The 18,771-nt window shown below is 48.4% G+C and overlaps 1 protein-coding gene across 1 annotated transcript in view; it reads right to left on the bottom strand.

Moving 5' to 3' along the window:
• Positions 1-18,771, bottom strand: part of SUGP1 (SURP and G-patch domain containing 1) — a 303,889-nt gene that overhangs the window by 59,317 nt on the left and 225,801 nt on the right. Inside the window, exons 8-10 of the mRNA XM_069216188.1 lie at positions 14,693-14,988; positions 1,456-1,562; positions 281-458 (exon numbers count right to left, since the gene is read on the bottom strand). Coding sequence (XP_069072289.1) covers positions 281-458; positions 1,456-1,562; positions 14,693-14,988 — 581 coding nt within the window. The remainder of the gene's footprint in view (positions 1-280; positions 459-1,455; positions 1,563-14,692; positions 14,989-18,771) is intronic.

Raw genomic sequence — 18,771 nt, 5'->3', positions numbered from 1 at the left:
CTCACAGATAGTAAAAAAAAAATTAATTCTTAACTACAGGAATCTATACTAGAACAATCTGACTCAAAATACCCTCATACTTTATGCATAGCCTTCACTGACAATTCCTTTGATATTTCTGTTGACAGTGCCATTAGACGGCTAGAACTTAATAGCTTTGGGCAGAGGAGAGGGTGGTTTGAAGGTTAAGTGTGAACTCTTTCCCCCAAGCATTCTTATTAAAGGAAGGATAGAGAGGCTGAAGAAAGAAGTTGGCAGATTGAATGCTTCCCCAACTCACCTCGCGTTTTCTCCATCTCTAAGCAACGAAGCTGATGCTCCCATGTTCCATGCTTGTTGTCTACCTCTTCATCACTGTCGTATTCGAACTGCTGTTCTGCTGCAACCTTCGCCCACATCAACTGCATGTCCTGCATTATCTTCTTGTGCTTCATTATCATGTCGAACATCTGCTGCATCTACAATGCCCAGAGTTATCAACCAAGAGAGAAATCAATCAGCCGAGCTCATGTAAGAATGGGCTCTTTATCCCAACTTTGTCAACAGTTCACAGGAGTACAGGGACAACGCGACTTAGAAAGGTCTAAACCACAGGAAAGAGGTTCAACTACCAAATTTAGGGCCTGATTTAGAGTTTGACGGAGGGGGTTACTCTGTCACAAACATGACGGATATCCTGTCCGCCATATTACAAACCCATTATAGCCTGCTGAGATCGTAATACGATGGACTGGCTATCCGTCACCTTTGGGACGGAGTAACCCCTCTGCCAAATTCTAAATTGGGCCCCAAGGCATAGCTGCCGTCATATGAAGCTTCTACCAGTGTATGTGCTAACTACGTACGATGCTTAAAGCACTAGGTATCAGAGTGTAAAGTGAACAAGTGGGCTGAAGAGACGTAATTCCTTTAAACAGTCCTCCTTTGCCTCAATCTCACATTATCCAAAAAAACTCTGGTTCACACTCTGCATTTTATAACCCTCTATCACAACAGAAAGACTCCCCTGCAGCACTTTCTCATGCATGAATCCAAATGTTTCACTGTCTGTAAACAGTTGCATAATTCTCTCCAGGCGGAATTGCCCATTATGCAATACCTTTGCAATATCAAAACTGTCAAAGTGGAGCAATTCAGTGACTGGTACTCCAAGGCTGAATATTCACAGTAAGGACTAAATCGGAGAGCCCCACACCCCGGAGGCGTTTAAATCTTCAATGGCGATGCCCCTCTGTACCTCAATGTCACATCACCCTTTCCATCTCAATCCACGGTAATTGTACATGACAAATAGGTCATTCTCAGAGTGATGAGAGAGACAGGCAGTCAGCGGCATTGCAATGCATGGTTTGCCTGCTTCTGTGGAGGATACACACCAGCATAGGTTCCAATCTCAGGGTAATAGAGAGGTGTTTTGGGTAATATGTGTGAGAAGGTAGAAAGTCAGCTGCTTACCTCTTGCTGTTCCTTCACCTGCTTTTTCTGAGCTTCAGAGAGTTCAGTCACACCCACCAGACCAAGAGGCTTCCCCTTGGCGTAGCCCAGACCCTGGAGATCTTGAGCTGAAATGCAAAAACAAACCAGGTACTTTAAACAGAGACAGGTCTGCTAAATGAAGCTATAAGATCCACATAGCTGCAAGTGCTTTAAAATGCCAGAACTAGGATGAGAAAGAATTGGTTAGCTACGTTCTGTAATGCTCTTTCTGATCGATACTGTAATGACAGATTCCTCAACTTATGAACTCCCTCATCTGCCTTGTTACAACTATATTCCACCTCCAGACTTGGCAAGAAGTCACATATAGGTGCCAACCCTGTGAACTGACATCAGTTTTCTCCTGTTTTTCCCCATGCCCTCTGTAGCGTGGTGTGGCTGAGTAGGCTGAGTTTGTGCTGGCAGTGTGCAAAAATTAGGTCAGTACTTTGATACTCCTGAAAGTTCAGTCCACTGTATAAGGTGGTGAGCGGTAAGAAATCCACTGTTAGTTGAACTATCAACCAGGAAGAGCATCAATAAAGGTAATTAACTTATTCCCCTGATGGATACTTCTAACTGCAGATTCCTCCCCTTGTGAATCGGTGTTCCCTCCAAGGAGGTGGGCTTGAAGTGTGGACTTACACCAGGACGTCGTGCAGGAACGAGAATTTAAAAGGACCCTCCCTGCAAACTGGAAAATTCAATGCAAAGGTGCCTTCCTGCTCCTTTATACAATAATAATTTAGGAAGAAGGAATAATTGTAGATTGTACAGGATTAGAATCCAGTGCTGAAACCAGATCCGGAACTGGCACTGACAGAGTAATGACTGAGAAGACTTGCACATACTGGTGGACACATGGCCCTGCACTACAAGTGGAGAGGGCTAACCTAGTCCAAATTGAGTCGGCATCAGGGGAGGGCCCGCTGGCTGCAAACCGATAAAGGCTGCAGTAGAGGCCGAGAGGCCAGAAAGCAAACCAGAGGGAGTGATAATCAGTCTAATATCTGCAATCTCTGGAGCAGGCATCAACTTGCACTGTAGTGGACCATCGCCTGAGGATCTCTGGGCTCACTGGCTCCTGATTCGCAATCAGGTCTGAAGAATGAAGTTAGACATCAATGAGTCTTGTTTAGTTTTCCTATACTTCATTTTGACTTGTCCCTCAACTTCACTTTCAACTTACCTGATGGGGGAAATCTGGGCTGGGACTGACCTTACAACATGGATGGGGTTTGACCCCACATTTTGTGCTCAGTGATGTAGAGTTTAGCTTCCCACTCCCTGATGGCTCTGGGGATGCATTAGAGAATATCTGTCACCGAACTTAGGAGTCATTCAAAGTTGGTGCCAAGGCACCACAAGTTCATGCACTGCAAACCCAACATCCTGACAGTGTGAAACTCACCCTCTTGAGGGGCAACCTACCAGCATAATGTTCAAGAATTGTAAGGAAATGCCTCCTTGGCATGGTTGCCCCCTGACTTTTTGCCTTTGCTGATGCTATGTTTACAATTGAAAGTGTGCTGAGGCCTGCTAACCAGGCCCCAGCACCAGTGTTCTTTCCCTAACCTGTACTTTTGTATCCACAATTGGCAGACCCTGGCATCCAGATAAGTCCCTTGTAACTGGTACTTCTAGTACCAAGGGCCCTGATGCCAAGGAAGGTCTCTAAGGGCTGCAGCATGTCTTATGCCACCCTGGAGACCTCTCACTCAGCACAGACACACTGCTTGCCAGCTTGTGTGTGCTAGTGAGGACAAAACGAGTAAGTCGACATGGCACTCCCCTCAGGGTGCCATGCCAGCCTCTCACTGCCTATGCAGTATAGGTAAGACACCCCTCTAGCAGGCCTTACAGCCCTAAGGCAGGGTGCACTATACCATAGGTGAGGGTACCAGTGCATGAGCATGGTACCCCTACAGTGTCTAAACAAAACCTTAGACATTGTAAGTGCAGGGTAGCCATAAGAGTATATGGTCTGGGAGTCTGTCAAACACGAACTCCACAGCACCATAATGGCTACACTGAAAACTGGGAAGTTTGATATCAAACTTCTCAGCACAATAAATGCACACTGATGCCAGTGTACATTTTATTGTAAAATACACCACAGAGGGCACCTTAGAGGTGCCCCCTGAAACTTAACCGACTGTCTGTGTAGGCTGACTAGTTCCAGCAGCCTGCCACACCAGAGACATGTTGCTGGCCCCATGGGGAGAGTGCCTTTGTCACTCTGAGGCCAGTAACAAAGCCTGCACTGGGTGGAGATGCTAACACCTCCCCCAGGCAGGAGCTGTGACACCTGGCGGTGAGCCTCAAAGGCTCACCCCTTTGTCACAGCCCAGCAGGGCACTCCAGCTTAGTGGAGTTGCCCGCCCCCTCCGGCCACGGCCCCCACTTTTGGCGGCAAGGCTGGAGGGAACAAAGAAAGCAACAAGGAGGAGTCACTGGCCAGTCAGGACAGCCCCTAAGGTGTCCTGAGCTGAGGTGACTCTGACTTTTAGAAATCCTCCATCTTGCAGATGGAGGATTCCCCCAATAGGGTTAGGATTGTGACCCCCTCCCCTTGGGAGGAGGCACAAAGAGGGTGTACCCACCCTCAGGGCTAGTAGCCATTGGCTACTAACCCCCCAGACCTAAACACGCCCTTAAATTTAGTATTTAAGGGCTACCCTGAACCCTAGAAAATTAGATTCCTGCAACTACAAGAAGAAGGACTGCCTAGCTGAAAACCCCTGCAGAGGAAGACCAGAAGACGACTACTGCCTTGGCTCCAGAAACTCACCGGCCTGTCTCCTGCCTTCCAAAGATCCTGCTCCAGCGACGCCTTCCAAAGGGACCAGCGACCTCGACATCCTCTGAGGACTGCCCCTGCTTCGAAAAGACAAGAAACTCCCGAGGACAGCGGACCTGCTCCAAAGAAAAGCTGCAACGTTGTTTCCAGCAGCTTTAAAGAACCCTGCAAGCTCCCCGCAAAAGGCGTGAGACTTGCAACACTGCACCCGGCGACCCCGACTCGGCTGGTGGCGATCCAACACCTCAGGAGGGACCCCAGGACTACTCTAAGACTGTGAGTACCAAGACCTGTCCCCCCTGAGCCCCCACAGCGCCGCCTGCAGAGGGAATCCCGAGGCTTCCCCTGACCGCGACTCTTTGAATCCTAAGTCCCGACGCCTGGGAGAGACCCTGCACCCGCAGCCCCCAGGACCTGAAGGACCGGACTTTCACTGGAGAAGTGACCCCCAGGAGTCCCTCTCCCTTGCCCAAGTGGAGGTTTCCCCGAGGAACCCCCCCCTTGCCTGCCTGCAGCGCTGAAGAGATCCCTAGATCTCCCATTGACTTCCATTACAAACCCGACGCTTGTTTCTACACTGCACCCGGCCGCCCCCGCGCTGCTGAGGGTGAAATTTCTGTGTGGGCGTGTGTCCCCCCCGGTGCCCTACAAAACCCCCCTGGTCTGCCCTCCGAAGACGCGGGTACTTACCTGCAAGCAGACCGGAACCGGGGCACCCCCTTCTCTCCATTCTAGCCTATGTGTTTTGGGCACCACTTTGAACTCTGCACCTGACCGGCCCTGAGCTGCTGGTGTGGTGACTTTGGGGTTGCTCTGAACCCCCAACGGTGGGCTACCTTGGACCAAGAACTAAGCCCTGTAAGTGTCTTACTTACCTGGTTAACCTAACAAATACTTACCTCCCCTAGGAACTGTGAAAATTGCACTAAGTGTCCACTTTTAAAACAGCTATTTGTGAATAACTTGAAAAGTATACATGCAATTTTGATGATTTGAAGTTCCTAAAGTACTTACCTGCAATACCTTTCGAATGAGATATTACATGTAGAATTTGAACCTGTGGTTCTTAAAATAAACTAAGAAAAGATATTTTTCTATATAAAAACCTATTGGCTGGATTTGTCTCTGAGTGTGTGTACCTCATTTATTGTCTATGTGTATGTACAACAAATGCTTAACACTACTCCTTGGATAAGCCTACTGCTCGACCACACTACCACAAAATAGAGCATTAGTATTATCTATTTTTACCACTATTTTACCTCTAAGGGGAACCCTTGGACTCTGTGCATGCTATTCCTTACTTTGAAATAGCACATACAGAGCCAACTTCCTACATTGGTGGATCAGCGGTGGGGTACAAGACTTTGCATTTGCTGGACTACTCAGCCAATACCTGATCACACGACAAATTCCAAAATTGTCATTAGAAATTGATTTTTGCAATTTGAAAAGTTTTCTAAATTCTTAAAAGACCTGCTAGGGCCTTGTGTTAGATCCTGTTTAGCATTTCTTTTAGAGTTTAAAAGTTTGTAAAAGTTTGAATTAGATTCTAGAACCAGTTTTAGTTTCTTAAAAAGTATTCCAACTTTTAGAAGCATAATGTCTAGCACAGATGTGAATGTGGTGGAACTCGACACCACACCTTACCTCCATCTACAGATGAGAGAGCTAAGGTCACTCTGTAAACTAAAGAAAATAGCAATGGGCCCCAAACCTACCAAAGTACAGCTCCAGGAGCTTTTGGCAGAGTTTGAAAAGGCCAACCCCTCTGAGGATGGCAACTCAGAGGATGAAGATAGTGACTTGGAGGGAAATTCCCCCCCCCCAGTCCTACTTAGGGAGAGCAGGGCTTCTCAAGCCCTGACTCCACAAATAATAGTCAGAGATGCTGGTTCCCTCACAGGAGGGACCAACAACTCTGAAATCACTGAGGATAACTCCAGTGAAGAGGACATCCAGTTAGCCAGGATGGCCAAAAGATTGGCTTTGGAAAGACAGATCCTAGCCATAGAGAGGGAAAGACAAGAGATGGGCCTAGGACCCATCAATGGTGGCAGCAACATAAATAGGGTCAGAGATTCTCCTGACATGTTGAAAATCCCCAAAGGGATTGTAACTAAATATGAAGATGGTGATGACATCACCAAATGGTTCACAGCTTTTGAGAGGGCTTGTGTAACCAGAAAAGTGAACAGATCTCACTGGGGTGCTCTCCTTTGGGAAATGTTCACAGGAAAGTGTAGGGATAGACTCCTCACACTCTCTGGACAAGAGGCAGAATCTTATGACCTCATGAAGGGTACCCTGATTGAGGGCTTTGGATTCTCCACTGAGGAGTACAGGATTAGGTTCAGGGGGGCTCAAAAATCCTCGAGCCAGACCTGGGTTGACTTTGTTGACTACTCAGTGAAAACACTAGATGGTTGGATTCAAGGCAGTGGTGTAAGTAATTATGATGGGCTGTACAATTTATTTGTGAAAGAACACCTGTTAAGTAATTGTTTCAATGATAAACTGCATCAGCATCTGGTAGACCTAGGACCAATTTCTCCCCAAGAATTGGGAAAGAAGGCGGACCATTGGGTCAAGACAAGGGTGTCCAAGACTTCAACAGGGGGTGACCAAAAGAAAGGGGTCACAAAGACCCCCCAGCAGAAGGGTGATGAGACAACCAAAACTAAAAATAGTAAAGAGTCTTCTACAGGCCCCCAAAAACCTGCACAGGAGGGTGGGCCCAGAGCCTCTTCACAAAACAATGGGTACAAGGGTAAAAACTTTGATCCCAAAAAGGCCTGGTGTCATAGCTGTAAACAGCATGGACACCAAACTGGAGACAAGGCCTGTCCCAAGAAAAGTTCCACTCCAAACTCCCATCCAGGTAACACTGGTATGGCTAGTCTCCAAGTGGGATCAACAGTGTGCCCAGAGCAAATCAGGGTCCACACTGAAGCTACTCTAGTTTCTGAGGGTGGGGTGGATTTAGCCACACTAGCTGTCTGGCCGCCTAACATGCAAAAATACAGACAGCAACTCTTAATTAATGGGACTAGAATAGAGGGCCTGAGGGATACAGGTGCCAGTGTCACCATGGTGACAGAGAAACTGGTTTCCCCTGGCCAATACCTGACTGGAAAAACTTACACAGTCACCAACGCTGACAATCAGAGAAAAGTACATCCCATGGCAATGGTTACTTTAGAATGGGGAGGGGTCAATGGCCTGAAGCAGGTGGTGGTCTCCTCAAATATCCCAGTGGACTGTCTGCTTGGAAATGACCTGGAGTCCTCAGCCTGGGCTGAGGTAGAGCTAAAAACCCATGCAGCAATGCTGGGTATCCCTGAACTGGTGTGTGTGAAAACAAGAGCACAATGCAAGGCACAGGGTGAAAAAGTAGAGCTGGAGTCTGGAAAAATGGCCCAGCCTACCAAGAGAACAGGAAAGTCAGTTGGGAAACCAACTGCAACACAGCAAAAGAAAGGGAACCTCTCTTCTCAGGAAGAAGTTCTGCCCTCTGAGGGAACTGAGCCTTTGGAGCTTGAACCTTATCAGGTTGAGCTCTTAGGCCCAGGGGGACCCTCCAGGGAAGAGCTGTGTAAGGGACAAGAAACCTGTCCCTCTCTTGAAGGCCTTAGGCAGCAAGCTGCTGAAGAGTCCAAAGGCAAGAAAAATGGAACACATAGGGTCTATTGGGAAGATGGGCTCCTGTACACTGAGGCCAGAGACCCCAAACCTGGTGCCACTAGGAGAGTGGTAGTGCCTCAGCTGTTCAGAGAGTTCATCCTAACATTGGCCCATGACATTCCCCTTGCTGGACATTTGGGACAAACCAAGACGTGGGAGAGGTTAGTCAACCACTTCTACTGGCCCAATATGTCCAACATGGTTAAGGAGTTTTGCCTCTCCTGCCCCACCTGTCAAGCCAGTGGTAAGACAGGTGGGCATCCAAAGGCCCCCCTCATTCCACTTCCAGTGGTGGGGGTGCCCTTTGAAAGAGTGGGTGTGGACATAGTTGGTCCACTGGAACCTCCCACAGCCTCAGGAAATATGTATATCCTGGTAGTAGTGGATCATGCTACCAGGTATCCTGAAGCTATTCCCCTTAGGTCGACTACTGCCCCTGCAGTAGCCAAGGCCCTCATTGGTATCTTTACCAGAGTGGGTTTCCCTAAGGAGGTGGTGTCTGACAGAGGTACCAACTTCATGTCAGCATACCTAAAGCACATGTGGAATGAGTGTGGAGTGACTTATAAATTCACTACACCTTACCATCCACAAACTAATGGCTTAGTTGAGAGATTCAACAAGACATTAAAAGGCATGATCATGGGGCTCCCAGAAAAACTCAAAAGGAGATGGGATGTCCTCCTGCCATGTCTGCTTTTCGCTTACAGGGAGGTACCACAGAAGGGAGTAGGGTTCTCACCCTTTGAACTTCTGTTTGGTCATCCTGTAAGGGGACCACTTGCCCTTGTTAAAGAAGGCTGGGAGAGACCTCTCCATGAGCCTAAACAGGACATAGTGGACTATGTACTTGGCCTTCGCTCTAGAATGGCAGAGTACATGGAAAAGGCAACCAAAAACCTTGAGGCCAGCCAACAGCTCCAGAAGTTTTGGTATGACCAAAAGGCTGCACTGGTTGAGTTCCAACCAGGGCAGAAAGTCTGGGTTCTGGAGCCTGTGGCTCCCAGGGCACTCCAGGACAAATGGAGTGGCCCTTACCCAGTACTAGAGAGGAAGAGTCAGGTCACCTACTTGGTGGACCTGGGCACAAGCAGGAGCCCCAAAAGGGTGATCCATGTAAACCGCCTTAAGCTCTTCCACGACAGGGCTGATGTCAATCTGTTGATGGTAACAGATGAGGATCAGGAGGCAGAGAGTGAACCTCTCCCTGATCTTCTGTCATCAGACCCAAAAGATGGTACAGTAGATGGAGTGATCTACTCAGACACCCTCTCTGGCCAACAGCAAGCTGATTGTAGGAGAGTCCTACAACAGTTTCCTGAACTCTTCTCCTTAACCCCTGGTCAGACACACCTGTGTACCCATGATGTGGACACAGGAGACAGCATGCCTGTCAAGAACAAAATCTTTAGACAGTCTGACCATGTTAAGGAAAGCATCAAGGTGGAAGTCCACAAGATGCTGGAATTGGGAGTCATTGAGCGCTCTGACAGCCCCTGGGCTAGCCCAGTGGTCTTAGTCCCCAAACCTCACACCACAGATGGAAAGAAAGAGATGAGGTTTTGTGTGGACTACAGAGGGCTCAATTCTGTCACCAAGACAGATGCTCATCCAATTCCAAGAGCTGATGAGCTCATTGATAAATTAGGTGCTGCCAAATTTCTAAGTACCTTTGACTTGACAGCAGGGTACTGGCAAATAAAAATGGCACCTGGAGCAAAAGAAAAGACAGCATTCTCCACACCTGATGGGCATTATCAGTTTACTGTTATGCCCTTTGGTTTAAAGAATGCCCCTGCCACCTTCCAAAGGTTGGTGAATCAAGTCCTTGCTGGCTTGGAGTCCTTTAGCACAGCTTATCTTGATGATATTGCTGTCTTTAGCTCCACCTGGCAGGATCACCTGGTCCACCTGAGGAAGGTTTTGAAGGCTCTGCAATCTGCAGGCCTCTCTATCAAGGCATCCAAATGCCAGATAGGGCAGGGAACTGTGGTTTACTTGGGACACCTTGTAGGTGGAGGCCAAGTTCAGCCACTCCAACCCAAGATCCAGACTATTCTGGACTGGGTAGCTCCAAAAACCCAGACTCAAGTCAGGGCATTCCTTGGCTTGACTGGGTACTACAGGAGGTTTGTGAAGGGATATGGATCCATTGTGACAGCCCTCACTGAGCTCACCTCCAAGAAAATGCCCAAGAAAGTGAACTGGACTGTGGACTGCCAACAGGCCTTTGACACCCTGAAACAAGCAATGTGCTCAGCACCAGTTCTCAAAGCTCCAGATTATTCTAAGCAGTTCATTGTGCAGACTGATGCCTCTGAACATGGGATAGGGGCAGTTTTGTCCCAAACAAATGATGATGGCCTTGACCAGCCTGTTGCTTTCATTAGCAGGAGGTTACTCCCCAGGGAGCAGCGTTGGAGTGCCATTGAGAGGGAGGCCTTTGCTGTGGTTTGGTCCCTGAAGAAGCTGAGACCATACCTCTTTGGGACTCACTTCCTAGTTCAAACTGACCACAGACCTCTCAAATGGCTGATGCAAATGAAAGGTGAAAATCCTAAACTGTTGAGGTGGTCCATCTCCCTACAGGGAATGGACTTTATAGTGGAACACAGACCTGGGACTGCCCATGCCAATGCAGATGGCCTTTCCAGGTTCTTCCACTTAGAAAATGAAGACTCTCTTGGGAAAGGTTAGTCTCATCCTCTTTCGTTTGGGGGGGGGTTGTGTAAGGAAATGCCTCCTTGGCATGGTTGCCCCCTGACTTTTTGCCTTTGCTGATGCTATGTTTACAATTGAAAGTGTGCTGAGGCCTGCTAACCAGGCCCCAGCACCAGTGTTCTTTCCCTAACCTGTACTTTTGTATCCACAATTGGCAGACCCTGGCATCCAGATAAGTCCCTTGTAACTGGTACTTCTAGTACCAAGGGCCCTGATGCCAAGGAAGGTCTCTAAGGGCTGCAGCATGTCTTATGCCACCCTGGAGACCTCTCACTCAGCACAGACACACTGCTTGCCAGCTTGTGTGTGCTAGTGAGGACAAAACGAGTAAGTCGACATGGCACTCCCCTCAGGGTGCCATGCCAGCCTCTCACTGCCTATGCAGTATAGGTAAGACACCCCTCTAGCAGGCCTTACAGCCCTAAGGCAGGGTGCACTATACCATAGGTGAGGGTACCAGTGCATGAGCATGGTACCCCTACAGTGTCTAAACAAAACCTTAGACATTGTAAGTGCAGGGTAGCCATAAGAGTATATGGTCTGGGAGTCTGTCAAACACGAACTCCACAGCACCATAATGGCTACACTGAAAACTGGGAAGTTTGATATCAAACTTCTCAGCACAATAAATGCACACTGATGCCAGTGTACATTTTATTGTAAAATACACCACAGAGGGCACCTTAGAGGTGCCCCCTGAAACTTAACCGACTGTCTGTGTAGGCTGACTAGTTCCAGCAGCCTGCCACACCAGAGACATGTTGCTGGCCCCATGGGGAGAGTGCCTTTGTCACTCTGAGGCCAGTAACAAAGCCTGCACTGGGTGGAGATGCTAACACCTCCCCCAGGCAGGAGCTGTGACACCTGGCGGTGAGCCTCAAAGGCTCACCCCTTTGTCACAGCCCAGCAGGGCACTCCAGCTTAGTGGAGTTGCCCGCCCCCTCCGGCCACGGCCCCCACTTTTGGCGGCAAGGCTGGAGGGAACAAAGAAAGCAACAAGGAGGAGTCACTGGCCAGTCAGGACAGCCCCTAAGGTGTCCTGAGCTGAGGTGACTCTGACTTTTAGAAATCCTCCATCTTGCAGATGGAGGATTCCCCCAATAGGGTTAGGATTGTGACCCCCTCCCCTTGGGAGGAGGCACAAAGAGGGTGTACCCACCCTCAGGGCTAGTAGCCATTGGCTACTAACCCCCCAGACCTAAACACGCCCTTAAATTTAGTATTTAAGGGCTACCCTGAACCCTAGAAAATTAGATTCCTGCAACTACAAGAAGAAGGACTGCCTAGCTGAAAACCCCTGCAGAGGAAGACCAGAAGACGACTACTGCCTTGGCTCCAGAAACTCACCGGCCTGTCTCCTGCCTTCCAAAGATCCTGCTCCAGCGACGCCTTCCAAAGGGACCAGCGACCTCGACATCCTCTGAGGACTGCCCCTGCTTCGAAAAGACAAGAAACTCCCGAGGACAGCGGACCTGCTCCAAAGAAAAGCTGCAACGTTGTTTCCAGCAGCTTTAAAGAACCCTGCAAGCTCCCCGCAAAAGGCGTGAGACTTGCAACACTGCACCCGGCGACCCCGACTCGGCTGGTGGCGATCCAACACCTCAGGAGGGACCCCAGGACTACTCTAAGACTGTGAGTACCAAGACCTGTCCCCCCTGAGCCCCCACAGCGCCGCCTGCAGAGGGAATCCCGAGGCTTCCCCTGACCGCGACTCTTTGAATCCTAAGTCCCGACGCCTGGGAGAGACCCTGCACCCGCAGCCCCCAGGACCTGAAGGACCGGACTTTCACTGGAGAAGTGACCCCCAGGAGTCCCTCTCCCTTGCCCAAGTGGAGGTTTCCCCGAGGAACCCCCCCCTTGCCTGCCTGCAGCGCTGAAGAGATCCCTAGATCTCCCATTGACTTCCATTACAAACCCGACGCTTGTTTCTACACTGCACCCGGCCGCCCCCGCGCTGCTGAGGGTGAAATTTCTGTGTGGGCGTGTGTCCCCCCCGGTGCCCTACAAAACCCCCCTGGTCTGCCCTCCGAAGACGCGGGTACTTACCTGCAAGCAGACCGGAACCGGGGCACCCCCTTCTCTCCATTCTAGCCTATGTGTTTTGGGCACCACTTTGAACTCTGCACCTGACCGGCCCTGAGCTGCTGGTGTGGTGACTTTGGGGTTGCTCTGAACCCCCAACGGTGGGCTACCTTGGACCAAGAACTAAGCCCTGTAAGTGTCTTACTTACCTGGTTAACCTAACAAATACTTACCTCCCCTAGGAACTGTGAAAATTGCACTAAGTGTCCACTTTTAAAACAGCTATTTGTGAATAACTTGAAAAGTATACATGCAATTTTGATGATTTGAAGTTCCTAAAGTACTTACCTGCAATACCTTTCGAATGAGATATTACATGTAGAATTTGAACCTGTGGTTCTTAAAATAAACTAAGAAAAGATATTTTTCTATATAAAAACCTATTGGCTGGATTTGTCTCTGAGTGTGTGTACCTCATTTATTGTCTATGTGTATGTACAACAAATGCTTAACACTACTCCTTGGATAAGCCTACTGCTCGACCACACTACCACAAAATAGAGCATTAGTATTATCTATTTTTACCACTATTTTACCTCTAAGGGGAACCCTTGGACTCTGTGCATGCTATTCCTTACTTTGAAATAGCACATACAGAGCCAACTTCCTACAAGAATGTTAAAAAAAGGCATCAGTAAAATACCAAAACCAATATGACTGGAGCCCCTGGCCTGCGTCAAGTGGCATGAGAAAAGAGGAACCAATGTCAGGCCAGAAGTGGTGGAAACATATCTGGGAGCAGGACAGAGTCATGGCAGAGTTTCCAGAACTAGTCCCTCTGAAGGCTCACAAAGCCAGTCATCTGGGTGAGAAGTATTCATCAGAATACATCGTCAAAAAAACCTTACTGATACAAATGAGAAGAGAGTGATGGTGTGCAGACTGCGACTAGAGGTAAGAGATGAATGGTTCTGGAAAATTGGGCTGCGACGACCATCTAACATCATATAAGTGCCATTGTAACTGCAACTGAACACTGAGCCCTGCTCAGTACCAACCTGGATTAATCTCTTACTGGCCATAGAAAGGGAGCGGTTACAAATGAGTACTGAGGCATGGAGCTATCTAGTCCACCAACGTGCTCTTGAGTATCCGATGTGGTAGGCCATGGCCAATGTCACAGTTTTCCACTTCGAAAATACAACTTTTGGCATAAAAGATAAAGTTTGTGGTAATCAGTGTAATTATATCCCTTGCATCCCATGGGAGATTTATTTAAACACTTAAGAAAAAATGTCAATACAAGTCAATGGAGAGCTCTGTACTCACCGAATATGGGCTTCTCTGGGATTACTAATACAAGGAGATTAGGATCTGTAACTTTGTTCCTCACCTACTTAAACTAGCACCAGTGAATTAAAGGGAGCAGTTAGCGCTGAGTAGCTTTTATTAATGCAGTAAAACTCTGTGCAGTGCAATATTAGATTCATAGTGGTGCCTGCAGGGACACAGAAACAGGCCCTGGTTAGGATAAACTCACTGGGCTGAACAGCGTGTGCCAATTCTGCAAAATCTTGGAGCTGGCTTTAGAAAAGATACATCGTCCATTAAAATCTTCTCATAGTACAGGCACCATGCACTACATCATGTTTAGATTTCCCAAAGAGGCAAAAGATAGGTTGAAGTTGGTTGCATGCATGTCACTGGGAAAAACTTGCTTTGAAATTCCAGACAGGAGTCCAAATTACCAGCATACACTACATGCAGTTTCACTAACATCATCATTTCTGCCTTAGACTCTAGGATGTTACACATACATCACAAGTTCTAACTTCCTACTTGCTTACTATCCATCTAGCCTGTGCCACTTCGGCTCTCCTACTGCTGCTTGCACTTCCGGTTATAAAATGTGGGCACATTTACAAACTCCACCAAATCCCGACAAATAATGCAAACATATTGGCCACCAGCAAGAGTGCTTGAACTCACCAGAGAGCACAGTAGTGTCGTTGATATCTGGAGGAGCTTCAACAACGGGCAACTCTACTTTTTCTTCTTCGGGTCCCCATCGGCTCTTTCTTTTCCTCTTTGCTGCAGGGGGCTTCTGAGAGTCTGAGGTACTGGGGGGAGACTCTGCCTGAGAAGTCTCTTGGGGGTTTTCCCAGTTCTGCTTGGTTGATGCAAGCGCTGAGAGTGCCTGGTCCAAATCCTTACGACCTTTTCGATACTCCTCCAGCTTTCTCTTGTAGTGTTTATAAACTTTGCTGGTTGGGTCATACAGAAAGCTAAAGAGGCAAGAATGAAGGCTTAGACTAGAAAGTGGCTCTATGTGCATGGTAACAAACTCATTGCTAACTGTAGACAGCCTCAGGTGCCATTCTCTGCCAGGCAAACATTCTGTAAGAAAGAACAGTGCACTGCAAAATGCTACACGCAGCCTGACCTTCATTCACACACTACGCACACAGGACATATCTACCTAGATGAACCGTGGCTGCCAGGGAACAATGCCTGTACTAAGGTATTCTTATACATTAAGCCACATGTTTGTCATTTCCAAAGCTTGCAGGGATTCAAGAGCGCTTAGGTGGTTCTTCAGATATCAATATATTTTGAAAGAAAAATGCATTTTTATATTCTTTTTTATATTCTCGTATTTGGCAAATTCCCCTTTACGTATAATTTTCTGTCTAGTCTACTCATTGTTAAGTTTCCGGTCAAGTTTCTTGACAACGCTTTTTGTTTCAGGGACAAGAGTTGGACGTGCAGCTCTCATTAACTAAAATTGCATTAGAACAATAAACCACTTGCAAGATGATGTCTAGAGACAGGGATATTTTTTTATATGCGGCTGTCCCTATAAGTTGGGCATGAGCTAAAGTCTGATGGCGGCAGCATTTCAGAGATTGGAGACAACGTGTAACCAGTCTTGGCCTACAATTTAAGCTTTGGTAGTTGGAAACCCTGAGTGCTGCACAAGCAATACCTTCCTTTGGGCCCAGACTCTCTACTTCCGGCATCAGGGTCAACCTGCTATTCATCACCTAGCTGAACAGACTAGGAGCAAGAGGCAGAGTGAAGCAGGGGAAAGACAGAAGGATAGAGGACGAGAATAAAACAGAATGACCAGAAAGGGTTGAGGAGGAGGGGTGAGGATTGTATTATAAAGTAGAGTGCAAATAAAAATGTCCAAAACTATATTATGTTCTGTGGCACTTCCAAAAAAGTAGCCATAAAACAGTAACATTTAATACTAAAATTATTAAAGTTTTGCTAAGTTAAAACACCCACATAATTCAACTTTATTTACGAAACGTATTTTCTCACCCCATTTAGGCATGTGGGGTGATAAAGGGCAGCCCTGCTTGCGTGCCTCTGGTGCCCACCTAACTGTGAATTCCTAAAGATACTTGGATAGCGACTTTACATCTTGTTCAAGCAAGTGAAGACGTTGTTGTTCCTCAGTAAGGCCAAACAGCAAAGAGTTAGTGATTTACACTTGTAGTCCTTTCCGGGAGGACCTCCTGGCACCTGCTTGATCATCTAAAGTCTGAGCAAAGGCTTTAGTGACGGACGGTTTGTCCCTCAGGAACCAAGTGTTCAAGATGAGTGTAAGGAAATGCCTCCTTGGCATGGTTGCCCCCTGACTTTTTGCCTTTGCTGATGCTATGTTTACAATTGAAAGTGTGCTGAGGCCTGCTAACCAGGCCCCAGCACCAGTGTTCTTTCCCTAACCTGTACTTGTGTATCCACAATTGGCAGACCCTGGCATCCAGATAAGTCCCTTGTAACTGGTACTTCTAGTACCAAGGGCCCTGATGCCAAGGAAGGTCTCTAAGGGCTGCAGCATGTCTTATGCCACCCTGGAGACCTCTCACTCAGCACAGACACACTGCTTGCCAGCTTGTGTGTGCTAGTGAGGACAAAACGAGTAAGTCGACATGGCACTCCCCTCAGGGTGCCATGCCAGCCTCTCACTGCCTATGCAGTATAGGTAAGACACCCCTCTAGCAGGCCTTACAGCCCTAAGGCAGGGTGCACTATACCATAGGTGAGGGTACCAGTGCATGAGCATGGTACCCCTACAGTGTCTAAACAAAACCTTAGACATTGTAAGTGCAGGGTAGCCATAAGAGTTTATGGTCTGGGAGTTTGTCAAACACGAACTCCACAGCACCATAATGGCTACACTGAAAACTGGGAAGTTTGGTATCAAACTTCTCAGCACAATAAATGCACACTGATACCAGTGTACATTTTATTGTAAAATACACCCCAGAGGGCACCTTAGAGGTGCCCCCTGAAACTTAACCGACTGTCTGTGTAGGCTGACTAGTTTTAGCAGCCTGCCACAAACCGAGACATGTTGCTGGCCCCATGGGGAGAGTGCCTTTGTCACTCTGAGGCCAGTAACAAAGCCTGCACTGGGTGGAGATGCTAACACCTCCCCCAGGCAGGAATTGTCACACCTGGCGGTGAGCCTCAAAGGCTCACCTCCTTTGTGCCAACCCAGCAGGACACTCCAGCTAGTGGAGTTGCCCGCCCCCTCCGGCCAGGCCCCACTTTTGGCGGCAAGGCCGGAGAAAATAATGAGAAAAACAAGGAGGAGTCACTGGCCAGTCAGGACAGCCCCTAAGGTGTCCTGAGCTGAGGTGACTCTAACTTTTAGAAATCCTCCATCTTGCAGATGGAGGATTCCCCCAATAGGGTTAGGATTGTGTGTCCCTCCCCTTGGGAGGAGGCACAAAGAGGGTGTACCCACCCTCAGGGCTAGTAGCCATTGGCTACTAACCCCCCAGACCTAAACACGCCCTTAAATTGAGTATTTAAGGGCTACCCTGAACCCTAGAAAATCAGATTCCTGCAACTACAAGAAGAAGGACTGCCTAGCTGAAAACCCCTGCAGAGGAAGACCAGAAGACGACAACTGCCTTGGCTCCAGAAACTCACCGGCCTGTCTCCTGCCTTCCAAAGATCCTGCTCCAGCGACGCCTTCCAAAGGGACCAGCGACCTCGACATCCTCTGAGGACTGCCCCTGCTTCGAAAAGACAAGAAACTCCCGAGGACAGCGGACCTGCTCCAAGAAAAGCTGCAACTTTGTTTCCAGCAGCTTTAAAGAACCCTGCAAGCTCCCCGCAAGAAGCGTGAGACTTGCAACACTGCACCCGGCGACCCCGACTCGGCTGGTGGCGATCCAACACCTCAGGAGGGACCCCAGGACTACTCTGATACTGTGAGTACCAAAACCTGTCCCCCCTGAGCCCCCACAGCGCCGCCTGCAGAGGGAATCCCGAGGCTTCCCCTGACCGCGACTCTTTGAACCTAAAGTCCCGACGCCTGGGAGAGACCCTGCACCCGCAGCCCCCAGGACCTGAAGGACCGGACTTTCACTGGAGAAGTGACCCCCAGGAGTCCCTCTCCCTTGCCCAAGTGGAGGTTTCCCCGAGGAACCCCCCCCTTGCCTGCCTGCAGCGCTGATGAGATCCCGAGATCTCTCATAGACTAACATTGCGAACCCGACGCTTGCTTCTACACTGCACCCGGCCGCCCCCGCGCTGCTGAGGGTGAAATTTCTGTGTGGGCTTGTGTCCCCCCCGGTGCCCTACAAAACCCCTCTGGTCTGCCCTCCGAAGACGCGGGTACTTACCTGCAAGCAGACCGGAACCGGGGCACCCCCTTCTCTCCATTCTAGCCTATGTGTTTTGGGCACCACTTTGAACTCTGCACCTGACCGGCCCTGAGCTGCTGGTGTGGTGACTTTGGGGTTGTTCTGAACCCCCAACGGTGGGCTACCTTGGACCAAGAACTGAACCCTGTAAGTGTCTTACTTACCTGGTAAAACTAACAAATACTTACCTCCCCTAGGAACTGTGAAAATTGCACTAAGTGTCCACTTTTAAAACAGCTATTTGTGAATAACTTGAAAAGTATGCATGCAATTTTGATGATTTGAAGTTCCTAAAGTACTTACCTGCAATACCTTTCGAATGAGATATTACATGTAGAATTTGAACCTGTGGTTCTTAAAATAAACTAAGAAAAGATATTTTTCTATACAAAAACCTAT

This window comes from Pleurodeles waltl, chromosome 12 (genome assembly GCF_031143425.1).
Source record: "Pleurodeles waltl isolate 20211129_DDA chromosome 12, aPleWal1.hap1.20221129, whole genome shotgun sequence".
In the NCBI taxonomy this organism is placed as follows: domain Eukaryota; kingdom Metazoa; phylum Chordata; class Amphibia; order Caudata; family Salamandridae; genus Pleurodeles; species Pleurodeles waltl.
Note: the sequence above shows the minus strand (reverse complement) of the source record. Positions and strands in the feature narration are given on the sequence as shown.